Genomic DNA, 12,402 nt, shown 5'->3' on the forward strand with positions numbered 1-12,402 from the left:
CCACGCACATTCAGCAAATGTGTGGCCACAGCGCTTCAACCGCTGCGCGCCCACGGCATGAGAGCTTTCTTTTACCTAGACGACCTCATAGTCATGGCTGGGTCCCGGGAACAGGCAATGTTTTGCACAGCACGATTGATCACACACCTAACCAAATTAGGCTTTGCGATCAATTGGAAAAAGAGCACCCCCATACCTCACCAACAGGCGTTGTATTTGGGAGTGGTGCTCGATGCAGATGCGCTGCGTGCCACCCTGTCAGAGAGCAGACGTGCGTCCCTTCTCAGGGTGGTGCACAGGCTGCGACAGGGGGCGACAGTGACAGCTTTAACTGTCATGCAGACTCTGGGTCTCATGGCGGCTGCTCACATGGTGGTCCCGCTGGGGTTACTACATATGCGCCGCCTGCAGAGGTGGTTCTCCAGCCTGCGTTTGGATCCCAAGAGGCACAAATGGCGGCTGGTGACCATCCCTCCCTCAGTGGAGGGCAACCTCCGGTTTTGGGGGTCCCCGGATCACCTCCGGAGGGGGTCTCCACTGGGACGGGTGACCTCCTACATCACAGTGTTCACAGACGCATCCAGAACAGGATGGGGAGGGACCTGCCTGAAGAGGGCTATAGGTGGGCGCTGGGCTCTAACAGAGTCTCGACACAGCAACCTCCTAGAGCTACGGGCAGTAGTGTTGGTCCTTCAGCATTTCATGCCCCTTATTCAAGGGAGACATGTAATGGTCAGGAGCGACAACAGCACCACAGTGGCTTATATCAACAGGCAGGGCGGAGTCCGCTCCGCCGCCTTGTTGTAGTAATGTGTTTTTATTACATGTACAGCACTTTGGCTCGACCAAAAATCGCTTTTAAATGTGCTATATAAATAAAACCTGATTTGATTTGATTTGATTTGTTGGCCACAGCAGAGAGGCTGTGGTTATGGGCTTCAGAGGTGGTGTTATCTCTGATAGCCCTCCATATCCCGGGACTGGAGAACAGGGGGGCCGACCTCATGTCAAGGGGCGGCCCCCTGCCAGGTGAATGGACACTTCACTCGGAGGTGGTGAAGCAGATCTGGGCCCAGTTCGGGAGAGCGGAAGTGGATCTGTTCGCCAGCCGGCGCAACAGCCACTGTGCCCTGTGGTTCTCCATGGCCCTGAGCGACAACCCACCCTTGGGTGTGGACGCGTTTGCACACGAGCCATGGCCAAGGAAGCTGCTATACGCCTTTCCACCACTGCGTCTCATTCTCATTCTCCCTCTCATTCTCCCTCTCCTGGAGTGAGGCGAGAACGTCTGGCAGTCATCCTAGTAGCACCGGATCGCGTCGGGGCTCCGTGGTACTCAGAGATGACACAGATGAAGGTGGGCCAGCCCTGGGTAATCCCCCAGTTCTCAAGAGGCAGGTGCAATCGGGGCGTTACCCACTCTGGGCCGTCCTCTTCAGGCTTGGCTCCTGAGAGGGACAGGCTGAGACAGGGTGGATTGTCTGACAGCGTTATTCAGTCTATCCAGGCAGCTAGAGCTGGATCCACCACAGCCTGTTACAGGCCGGAGTGGCTGGGATTCCCGCGATGGTGTGAGGAGCGGAGAATAGAGCCCCTATCTTGTGAGTTGGGCTCTATTTTTTCCTTCTTAAAGTTATTGGTGGACAGAGGGCTTGCTCATTCTACGGTAAAGGTGTATGCAGCAGCCATCTCGTCCTGCCATGAGGGATTTGACGGCAGGTCAGCCTTTTCTCATGTCGCGGTTTTTACATCCATAATATTCATCTGGCTGCTAGTTATAAATTATTTATCTATTTACCTAATATATCGTATCCCAATAACTTGCATATAGACTCTTATTGCACTATTTCACTTTTTTAAACAATTTTTCTTTTTGTATTTACTATTTACTTGCACTATATTTTCTGTTTATCTGTGTTATTGTTTTGCACTGTTGGAGAAGCCTGTGACCTAAGATTTTCATCGTCATAACTACACTGTAGCTATGTTCGTATGACAAATAAAGAACCTTGAACCTTGTTGTTCAGACATCAGAGTTTCTTAAAGCTGCACAAATGAATATTTTTGCATTATTAATGTAAAAGTATTTTAGCTACTTCAAGCAGGCTCATAGTTCTGTTTGATTTTCTGCCTGAAAATGTGAAATTCTGCTGACACCAGTGTAGTATTTCTGCCCAAGAAGCAATGATGGACGGACAAGGAATCTGTCCAATAATGCAGCTTTAATATGTTGATGAAGACCTATATGTTAGATGTTGTATTCCAAAACTAAAGTTAACCCTCATTGTTCAACTTAAAAAAAAGAAAAACGCTAAATATTTGTTATTACTTATATATTATTATTACCGTATAGTTTTTTTTCTTGATACAAATATAAACAGTTCCATATGTTCTGGAGGTACTGCGCACACATTTCGTACATGCAACCCAGCAGCTGAGCTTTAGAGTCCTTCATCAAGCCATAAAAGCAAAATACACAAATTATATTTACTGTATATCTATCTATATATATATATATATATATATATATATATATATATATATATATATATCTCTCTCCCTCTCTCTCTGTCTCACACACACACACACACACACACACACACACACACACACACACACACACACACACACACACACAGGAAGGTAAGTAATGCGGCCAACATTTTACAAGACATTGTCAATTGTCGTCTCACTCACTCACAATATATAAACACAATGTGATGTAATGTACATTTATTAGGCAAAACTGGAGATCCAGGTTATGGTCCTATGCAGCAATCTTCTGCAAGGGACATGTTTCAGGAGACCAGAACATTTGGGTTCCTCTGCATGTTGAGAAGCAGTTGCTGCTCTTACTCTTCTGGCTCAGAGCATGTTAGCTTCCTGCATCGTGGTCCCTGAGCGTTTCTCCTCACAGCCAGCGTTCAACAGCTGACTGTCACGTCATCAAAACAGAATGTACGTCATTAACAGACAGGGCTTTGTCCAAGGGGATGTCTTTGAACTGCATCTATGGCCTTTGTGTGTCTGTCTGTAGATTGCATAATACACAAGGTTGTACAATTGTACATTTTTCAAGGCTGATCTGCCAAAGACTGTGTGCTCCTCTGGCCTTTGCCAGAAGTGTGTGGGTTTATGAAACTGCCTGAAGCTTTCTTGCACTTTGGCAGAGTGGTGTCTTGTAACACACTTTTTATGATACATTAAATTAGGTAAAAAAACTTTTACTCTGAGTTCTATGTAAGGCAAACACAAAAAAACTGTGTTCAAAAAAGCATTAATGATGTAATTAGTTAAATAAGAAAATTTATTTAAATCGGATTTGTTTTCAGTTGGAGTGTGGTTATGGCTGAGTATGCTAAGTCAGGCAAAGTTTGAACATGTTCCTGGGGTAAAAAGCTCTCGGCTAAAGCAAACCATGGGCTAAGTGAGTGTAGCTGGGTTTATCTTGTGAAAGGATGGCAGCAGAATATTCTAGGAGCTTCAGTTAGTTCATGGGGCTTCCTCCCACTCAGAAGCAGAGAGACTCAGATGTAGCTGCAGCAGCCGGACTTCTCCTTCTGAGCTTCAATGTACTCATGGATCTGGAACTTGGGTTCATTGGGATGTTGGACAGCCCGGTGCTTCAGCTCCCTGCATAACAGAACCACACATCAATAACAGAATGTGGATTAATTAATGGGATACAATGCATTAAAGATCCCACATTATACTATATTTGAACAATATATTATAGGGCCATAACTATACAAAACTATACATGTCTTTGAAGTGTTTTGCTCAAAATACCAAACAGATCCCCCATTGTAGCATGCCTCATACCCCTCTATCTCAGCCCTGTTACTAAAGTGCTGATTCTGGCCCTTTAAATGTAACCGAGCTGCTGCTGGCCACGCCCCTTTGGAGCTGCTGGCCACGCCCCTTTGGAGCATCCGCATGCAAGCAGTGAGCTCTGTGAAGAGAAGGCTGTCTACCAGCAGAAACTCAGCTAAACGCTCCCGTGATTAAACGCCATATTATTCCAATGATATTGTTCCAAACCACATCAAGCATTATTTCTGAAACAGTATGGAGCTCAAACGCTTTCTCTCTTGCGGGTTTACCACAAGGTGAGTACCTTTTATATCCGGCTTTTTTACACATACTCTCTTGTGGAGGCTATTTTTATATAACATTAGGAAGACTGATTCTTATCATTACATTATAAGCTTATTGTGCTCATTTATGTGGCTGTGACTTTGGAATAAATAGACATCTTTAGCCTGCAATACAGAGTAGCAAGGTCAGGTGCAGACACTGAAAGAATACAAAGAGTTATTCATAAACAGGACATCACTCCGGCCTTGAGCTTCGCTCCCACACACAGCTAGGAAGCAGCATTATGAAGATTCCACTATATCTGCAGAAAGCTTCAGAAAAAACAAATTACGTATGATGGCGCCAGAGTAGGGAGGGACTTCCACAGGCTGGCCGAATGCTGATTGGAGGATCGTGTTGCCAAGATACTTTTTTCTAAGTCTGCGCAACTAACAAAGAAAACCAAGTCTAAACCATGGTATCTCTTCAGCTAGTCTTGACCAATCATAAATGTACGGGCAACGCCCTGTGTAATAAAAATGTATGCACGCACGAGGTTCGAGGCTCTTGTCCGGAAAAAGACTGACAGATTACCGCTTTGCAGTCTGTGATTTCTATGACGTGACGGAGTCCTTGGCCAAGTGAATATATATCTTTTGCTCTCTCATAATAAATAGTTAAACTTAGAAGTCGTCTGTCTTTCCTGGAATTTTGAACACAACAAAATGGTGACGCACGACGTGATTCCAAAAAGACGATTGGGAACTCCCGACTTCGAGTCCGAGGGACTGAATGACGGCGGAGACCTCCTCCGGATTCCTATCAATACTCACAGGGCCAAAATCAAAGGTGAGCAGAAGCCTGTTGTTTACTGCCAACATTCTGCATAGGTAGAGATAGGACTGTTAAAACTGTGAGTGTCGGGGGATGAAAAGAGGAGGTAAAGTAAAAATATATAGTTGGCTGTTTGTTGTGGGGGAGCAAAGGATATATTTCTTGTAAATGTGCATGCAGCAAAGTGTCAGGGACACTAAAGTGCCAGGGGTACTAAAACGTCAGGGACGTTGGGACGTGCCAGGGGCACTAAAAGCATCAGGGGTGCCGTGAAAAGCTCCACCGCCGTGTGGAGGCTGTGTTTGAAAAACGTCAGGGACGTTGGGGCGTGCCAGGGGCATTAAAAGCATCAGGGGTGCTGTGAAAGGCTCCAGAGTGGAGGCTGTGCTTTGAAGAAAACGAAGAATAGGGCAAGTACAGTAATTGGATTTAAAGTAAGATATTTAAAGTGAAGACTTTCTGAGAAAGCCCCGTCAGAGACGGCATAGGTTTAAAAGGGTGATTACGTTAAGACAGTGACAACTCCTTGATTGTCTCATTCCTTCCTATGAACTTACTTATAATATCCTAAAGATGGTGGCAGGGACAACTTAGGGCAGAAAATATAGTATTTGAATGCAAAAAAGACCAAGACTTTTGACGCTGTTTGATTAAAAGAACAGCAAATTTAGCATTTTGTTGCTAAATGACCAATACTTTTATTGAGAACAGAAAAAATAGATAAGAAAGTGTGAAATAAGGAGAGGTTTTGTAAAATGGAGAAGTCAGAGTGAAAAGGACAAAGAACGTATACAACAGGGCAGTGGCGGCCGGCCCATAGGGGCATAAAAAATATATATATATATATATTTAACACTAGAATCGCCAATCGGGTCAATTTGACCCAGAGCTGTTTTTTATTGTATGTAACTTTTTTTCAATAAAATATTAAAGTCTCCCAGTCCGTGACTTTTCCTGAAAGTGTGTTATGTAGCACCCTATGTTGTTAAAAATGGTCAATATGAAGTCAGATTGAAGAAATCGCCAAAAAAATTGCCATTTATACCTATTTCCGCCCAGCGGGTCATATTGACCCCACCCCTTTTCATATAAACATGACGTGTTGCTATAGCAACGCCTTTTGTCTACTGCGGTTCCTTATAGATTGAGAGATAGATTGAGAGAGAGAGAGAGAGATAGATGGATAAATATATTGATAGATAGTTATAGATAGAGAGAGAGAGATAGAGACAGTCTGTAGTGAAGGAGTGCGCTCCGGCTCACGGGAGACTGCTCGCGCTGCGCTCCGCAGCAAACAGCTGTGGGGCGAGTTGAAAGTACGTTATGCTGGCCGGGGTGTCTAAATAATGGTTCCGGGCCAGCGGGCCATTTATAATGTCGAGCCCTATGAAAAGCTGAGAGTCCACAGATTCTATTGGTATACGTTTCATCCCTGTGCGATCAAAACTCACTGTTCAATAAAAGAACATTTTACCTTGAAAATCAATGCATTCTAATAGCGGGTCAATTTGACCCAGGTGGCGGTCTTAGGTATACAAAAACCTCTGGCGGTTCTAGTGTTAAAAAATATATTTTTTATTTTTATTTTTATTTTTAATAAACAAGGTAAATATTATATAATTGGTATCAGTAAAATGTATAATCTACAATAAAATCTCGTTTAAAATTGTGTTACGATGTCTAAAGTTACTGATAAGTCACATGTTTCCTGCCTGGCCTTGCCCGTGTATCATTACCCCCTATAGAGTGCAGCAAGTGCAGCAGAAGCCAACTGTTGCTATCTTTAAACTATGCCGCCGAAACATAATTTCAGCCAATCAGCGTCGTCAAGTCTGATGGTCACAGGGCTCCTACGTCAGCGCCCGGTGCAGTCTGTGAGTTGTTTGGACTCGTATCCAAGGAGACAAAACAGGAAGCTGTCATACACTCTGGAAGCTACCATTAGCAGCTAATGAAAACTAAGTTTTTGACATAAAAATTGAATTATGGTTCATCAATCATTTTTTCAAAGTGACAGACACATTGGATTAACCTATGGATTAACCTTCAGCTGCGTTTTTCTCGTTTTTGATCAGAATTGTTATTCTGCAAAAGGTGAGCATATCTCCGTGTTTTGCTACCTAAAGCTACGTTGTGTGATGTCTGTATTTGCTTCTCCTGTCGCGAGTTCTGATCGCTCAGTGATGATACTTATATTTCTAGAATCTGTGGAATCTCAGCTTGTTAGCATAAGCTTGTTTGTGCATATCCGATAAGTATATCGATTGATTTATACCTAGAGTGTGTTAGCATTTTTTCGCTCAGGGCTCATTTAGACGCTTCTTGTGAGACTTGTGTTTTGTTTCGGTAAACATGGTTCATATCATCAGTTAGCTGCGTTTCCTCTGAGTAGGACACATGAATAGTTTATTACATTTTAAGAAGCCCTGAGACACAGTTTCGTGAGAAAAAAAACGGGGGAAAAAAGCCCCTTAACAGGTTAAATGGGAATTAAATCATTTTAAGTAATTTTGAGTGTTCCCAAAGCCCCGGTGTTCTGCAGTTTGTGTGGGCCTACTGTACTGTTGCACAGTTTATGCTGTAGAAACTATGTCCAGGACAAGGTGTTTGGAAGTTTCATAGCTAACCACACTGAAGTTATGGAGGTATTGATCAGTCTTCTACGGTGGCCCGGAAGTGCAAGACACCACAGCATTTCACAAAACACCACAGCATTTCAGAAAACACAACAGCATTTCAGAAAACACCGCAGCATTTCAGAAAACGCAACAGCATTTCAGAAAACGCAACAGCATTTCAGAAAACACAACAGCATTTCAGAAAACACAACAGCATTTCACAAAACACAACAGCATTTCACAAAACACAACAGCATTTCAGAAAACACAACAGCATTTCAGAAAACACCACAGCATTTCACAAAACGCCGCAGCATTTCAGAAAACACAACAGCATTTCACAAAACGCCGCAGCATTTCAGAAAACACAACAGCATTTCAGAAAACACAACAGCATTTCAGAAAACACAACAGCATTTCAGAAAACACAACAGCATTTCACAAAACACAACAGCATTTCACAAAACACAACAGCATTTCAGAAAACGCCGCAGCATTTCAGAAAACACAACAGCATTTCACAAAACACAACAGCATTTCAGAAAACACAACAGCATTTCAGAAAACACCACAGCATTTCACATTGGACGGAAAGGGTATTCCTTTAGGGAGAACACTTCTTGTTTGTGATTGGACAGAGCCAGCCAGAGAAGCACTGCTGTGATTGGTTGTTTTTGCTGCCAGTCAAGAAATGACGCTTCGTGATTGGTCAGCACCCGACAGCGCAACATGTCCCAACCCTATGGTCCCAACACATCAACCGTTAGCTGTTAGCACACACTCAGAGCTCACAGCTCCTCATATCTGTTCAGAAACTGGACAAAAGTTAAACATGAACAAACCACAGACTGTCTATGTCATGGCGAATACAGTCGCTGCTTTATTTATGTCTGTATGACGTTGTTGTGAGTGTGGACGGAGCAGCTACAGGTTAGTTTAGCCTGATGGATTCGATTCCATTCAGAAAACACGCATTTGAAAAGCTTTTCGCCTGCCGTCTTGTCTGCAGACTTGTCAAAGCATTAATTCATGTTTTTTACTAACCGGTATCAGTATGTAGTTACTTCGGCATCACTTTGAAACGTGTATTACAATTAAATCACGGTCAATATGTTCATTTTGTTGTAGTTGGTATCTCCCATAGGATTTACATGGAGATACGCCCCGCCCCCTCTCCAGCGCGTCTTGTTTGAATGACAGGAGCAAACACAGCTGACAGCCGCCGTGAAACTCGAGCGATTAGAGCGATGCGAATATTGGGTAGTCTACCATAGTATTTACATGGAGATAAGCCCCTTAAAAACCATGAATTAATAAAGCATTAATTCATGTTTTTTTCGCATCGCTCTAATCGCTCGAGTTTCACCGCAGCTGTCAGTGTTTACTCCTGTCATTCAAACAAGACGTGCTGGAGAGGGGGCGGATCCATCAGGCTAAACTAACCTGTAGCTGCTCCGTCCACACTCACAACAGCGTCATACAGACATAAATAAAGCAGCGACTGTATTCGCCATGACATAGACAGTCTGTGGTTTGTAGTTGTTTAACTTTTGTCCAGTTTCTGAACAGATATGAGGAGCTGTGAGCTCTGAGTGTGTGCTAACAGCTAACGGTTGATGTGTTGGGACCATAGACTGTATATGACATGTTGCGCTGTCGGGTGCTGACCGATCTCGAAGCGTCATTTCTTGACTGGCAGCAAAAACAACCAATCACAGCAGTGCTTCTCTGGCTGGCTCTGTCCAATCACAAACAAGAAGTGTTCTCCCTAAAGGAATACCCTTTCCGTCCAATGTGAAATGCTGTGGTGTTTTCTGAAATGCTGTTGTGTTTTCTGAAATGCTGCGGCGTTTTGTGAAATGCTGCGGCGTTTTGTGAAATGCTGTAGGGTTTTCTGAAATGCTGTGGTGTTTTCTGAAATGCTGTAGTGTTTTCTGAAATGCTGTGGTGTTTTCTGAAATGCTGTTGAGTTTTCTGAAATGCTGTGGTGTTTTCTGAAATGCTGTAGTGTTTTCTGAAATGCTGTTGTGTTTTCTGAAATGCTGTGGTGTTTTCTGAAATGCTGTGGTGTTTTCTGAAATGCTGTTGAGTTTTCTGAAATGCTGTGGTGTTTTCTGAAATGCTGTGGTGTTTTATGAAATGCTGTGGTGTCTTGCACTTCCGGGCCACCGTAGTCTTCTCATATTTTTAAGCCTCAAATTGTCCTTCCCCCCCCCCTCTAACATCACCAGAAGTCATAATTTAGGGGGTCTTTTCTCAAAAATCTTTACCGGGGGAGCATCCCCCCGGAACCCCCTAGTATTGTTTGATCACCATTTCCACAGCCCCACCTAAAATATTTTCCACCAGCCGCCACTGCAACAGGGTGTGGCACATAAGAAAGAGAGATTAATGATAAATTAAAGTGGACCTATCATGCTATATTTGAATAATATATTGTAGGGCCATACCTATATAAAACATGTCTGTGAAGTCTTTTTTTCAAAATACCAAACAGATCATGCATTTTAGCCATGCCTCATTTCGCTCCATTTGCTGTATTCCAGCCCTGTTTTTGCAAGGGCTGATTCTGTGGCAAATGAGATGTCCTAATGGACATCCATTTAATCAGTGATGACCTGAAATTTAGAGAAGTTATTTATAAAAATATACCTGCCATAGTGAAAACTCCTAAATTCAACTGCAAACCATTGATGAAATTACTTCTGTTTTTAAATCCTTGATAAAGGAAGGAGTAATTGTTACATGTTCGGACACCCAAGGTTCCACACACTGTTAGGGAGGTTAAACATTTTTCTTTAAGTAGACCAGAATTGAAGATAAATTAATATAATGAATTATGAAATACATGGCAGAGCTTCGCAGATCCTATTAATGTTTTGACTCAAGAAAATAATGATGTGCACAAGTTTCTGAAATAGATCTATTAGACATTTTAATATAGATTAGGCGTTAATAAACTGCAGTAGTAGTACTATAAGGAAGTGAAAATGTTGGCTACCAAATTTCAGGAAAAGTTAGAGATATCTTGAAAATTATAGTTGTAATCGTGAATTAATAAATGATGGCGCTCCATATATGACAGATTTTTGTAGACAAAGAATAGCTGCCTATGGTGAAATATCAAAGTCTCTGCAGAGCATGACACATGGCCAAAAAGACTGAGACCAAATGGCCTTTGACCCTGACTGACAGTGTGACTTGAGAAAAGCGCTGTCAATGACTGACTCTGGGGTGTACCTGACCAAACTTGACTTTACAACTAGACAGTGTGAGTGTGAATGTATGCCGGCATGTGATCAGTGTAACTGCATGATTCTAAAACAATAACTAACCATGCATGTTTTTGGACTAACACGTTATTCTGGGGCTCTGTGTGGGAAACGAGAGGTTTCCTAAAATTCCACAAAATTGGAAAACTGCACATGTGACCCGTTTCTAATCTACTTGATGATATTTTACTCCCACAGGAGGTGGCGGTTTGCAAAATGTGAAGCTCAAACTAAAATCTGAAGATTCTGTTTCTTTTAGGACTGAAAGATGGAGGGAAACACTTATTTTCACTGGAGTGTTTACCGTGGGAAAATAATGGATGTAAATGTGTGAATAATGTTTGGTATGTTCTTATAATCAATGATTACCTGAAGGTTTTCTTCCCATACAGGATTTTGTTACACATGAGTTCATGTGTAAAAAGGGGGAGTGTGTGTATAATGTATTATATCAACATGGCTGTAAAATTCACAATCTACATTTTTCATTTAGGGATTGAAAGAAACCTGCCGCCCCAACTCGAATGTTCAATCTGACCATTGATTGACAGTTTTAGAATGAACCTGCTCCATGTCTATAAGACACTGTTTGATGAATGTTGACATGTTTCTAAATATTAATTGAATTATAACGGGTAACGCAGATGCAGAAGTAGTGGCCAAGGGGCTTCTGTGAGAGATGTATGTCCAGAATGGGAATACCAAAGAAGTTGACCTGTGATAATGAAACCATTTTGTAATGTGGATATTTTAACAGATATTAGAGTAAGTGGGGTTTGAAATGTAGAAAGAACATATTACAGTTAAGTTAAGCTAAAACATAGTAATGTAATGAGACATAATTTAATTTAGACAACATCCTGTCTCTAGCCTGGTAAATAATTAGAAGTAAAAGCCATAGACTTTATTGTTTAGGTCATTATGGGGATAGAAATTAACACAAGACTAGTTTCACAAGGGCAATTTAAATTCATAATAGAAAGACATTTGTATGTTGGAATTCTGTATTCATTAGATAGCTTGTAGCTTGATAATATTTAAGCACTGACAGGTAGAAGCAGTATCACCAGGAAATCATTCACTTTGACAGTATCATGATTCTAGTTGTTATTGAATCCATAACATTAGTGTGTTTCTTTACCAGAAACGTGAGTAGTTCGTTATTATATTTATATTTTAAATAGGATTTCAAGGATTTGATTTAAGAATAACACAGATGCTTGTCAGAAATTCAGAGCTATTGAAATATGTGATTTAGTTCACCTAAAGATGTTGGAGTTTTATTTTGTTGGCACAGTCCAAGTATTAAGATTCTGAAGCTGCACTGGCAATTAGGAGGTCTACAATTAATATAGAAAACATTTACAGAGTAGCAAGGTCAGGTGCAGACACTGAAAGAATACAAAGAGTTATTCATAAACAGGACATCACTCCGGCCTTGAGTTGTATGGGAGCTTCGCTCCCACACACAGCTAGGAAGCAGCATTTTGAAGATTCCACTATATCTGCAGAAAGCTTCAGAAAAAACAAATTACGTATGATGGCGCCAGAGTAGGGAGGGACTTCCACAGGCTGGCCGAATGCTGATTGGAAGGTTGTGT

The 12,402-nt window shown here is 42.0% G+C and overlaps 1 protein-coding gene across 1 annotated transcript in view; it reads right to left on the reverse strand.

Moving 5' to 3' along the window:
• Nucleotides 1-2,716: 2,716 nt before the first annotated feature.
• The window catches only part of LOC117483607 (ras-related protein Rab-37-like), a 50,455-nt gene continuing 40,769 nt past the window's right edge, over nt 2,717-12,402 (reverse strand). Inside the window, exon 9 of the mRNA XM_034131982.1 lies at nt 2,717-3,633. Coding sequence (XP_033987873.1) covers nt 3,528-3,633 — 106 coding nt within the window. The 3' untranslated portion in view covers nt 2,717-3,527. The remainder of the gene's footprint in view (nt 3,634-12,402) is intronic.

The sequence above is a fragment of the Trematomus bernacchii genome, unplaced genomic scaffold (assembly GCF_902827165.1).
Source record: "Trematomus bernacchii unplaced genomic scaffold, fTreBer1.1, whole genome shotgun sequence".
In the NCBI taxonomy this organism is placed as follows: domain Eukaryota; kingdom Metazoa; phylum Chordata; class Actinopteri; order Perciformes; family Nototheniidae; genus Trematomus; species Trematomus bernacchii.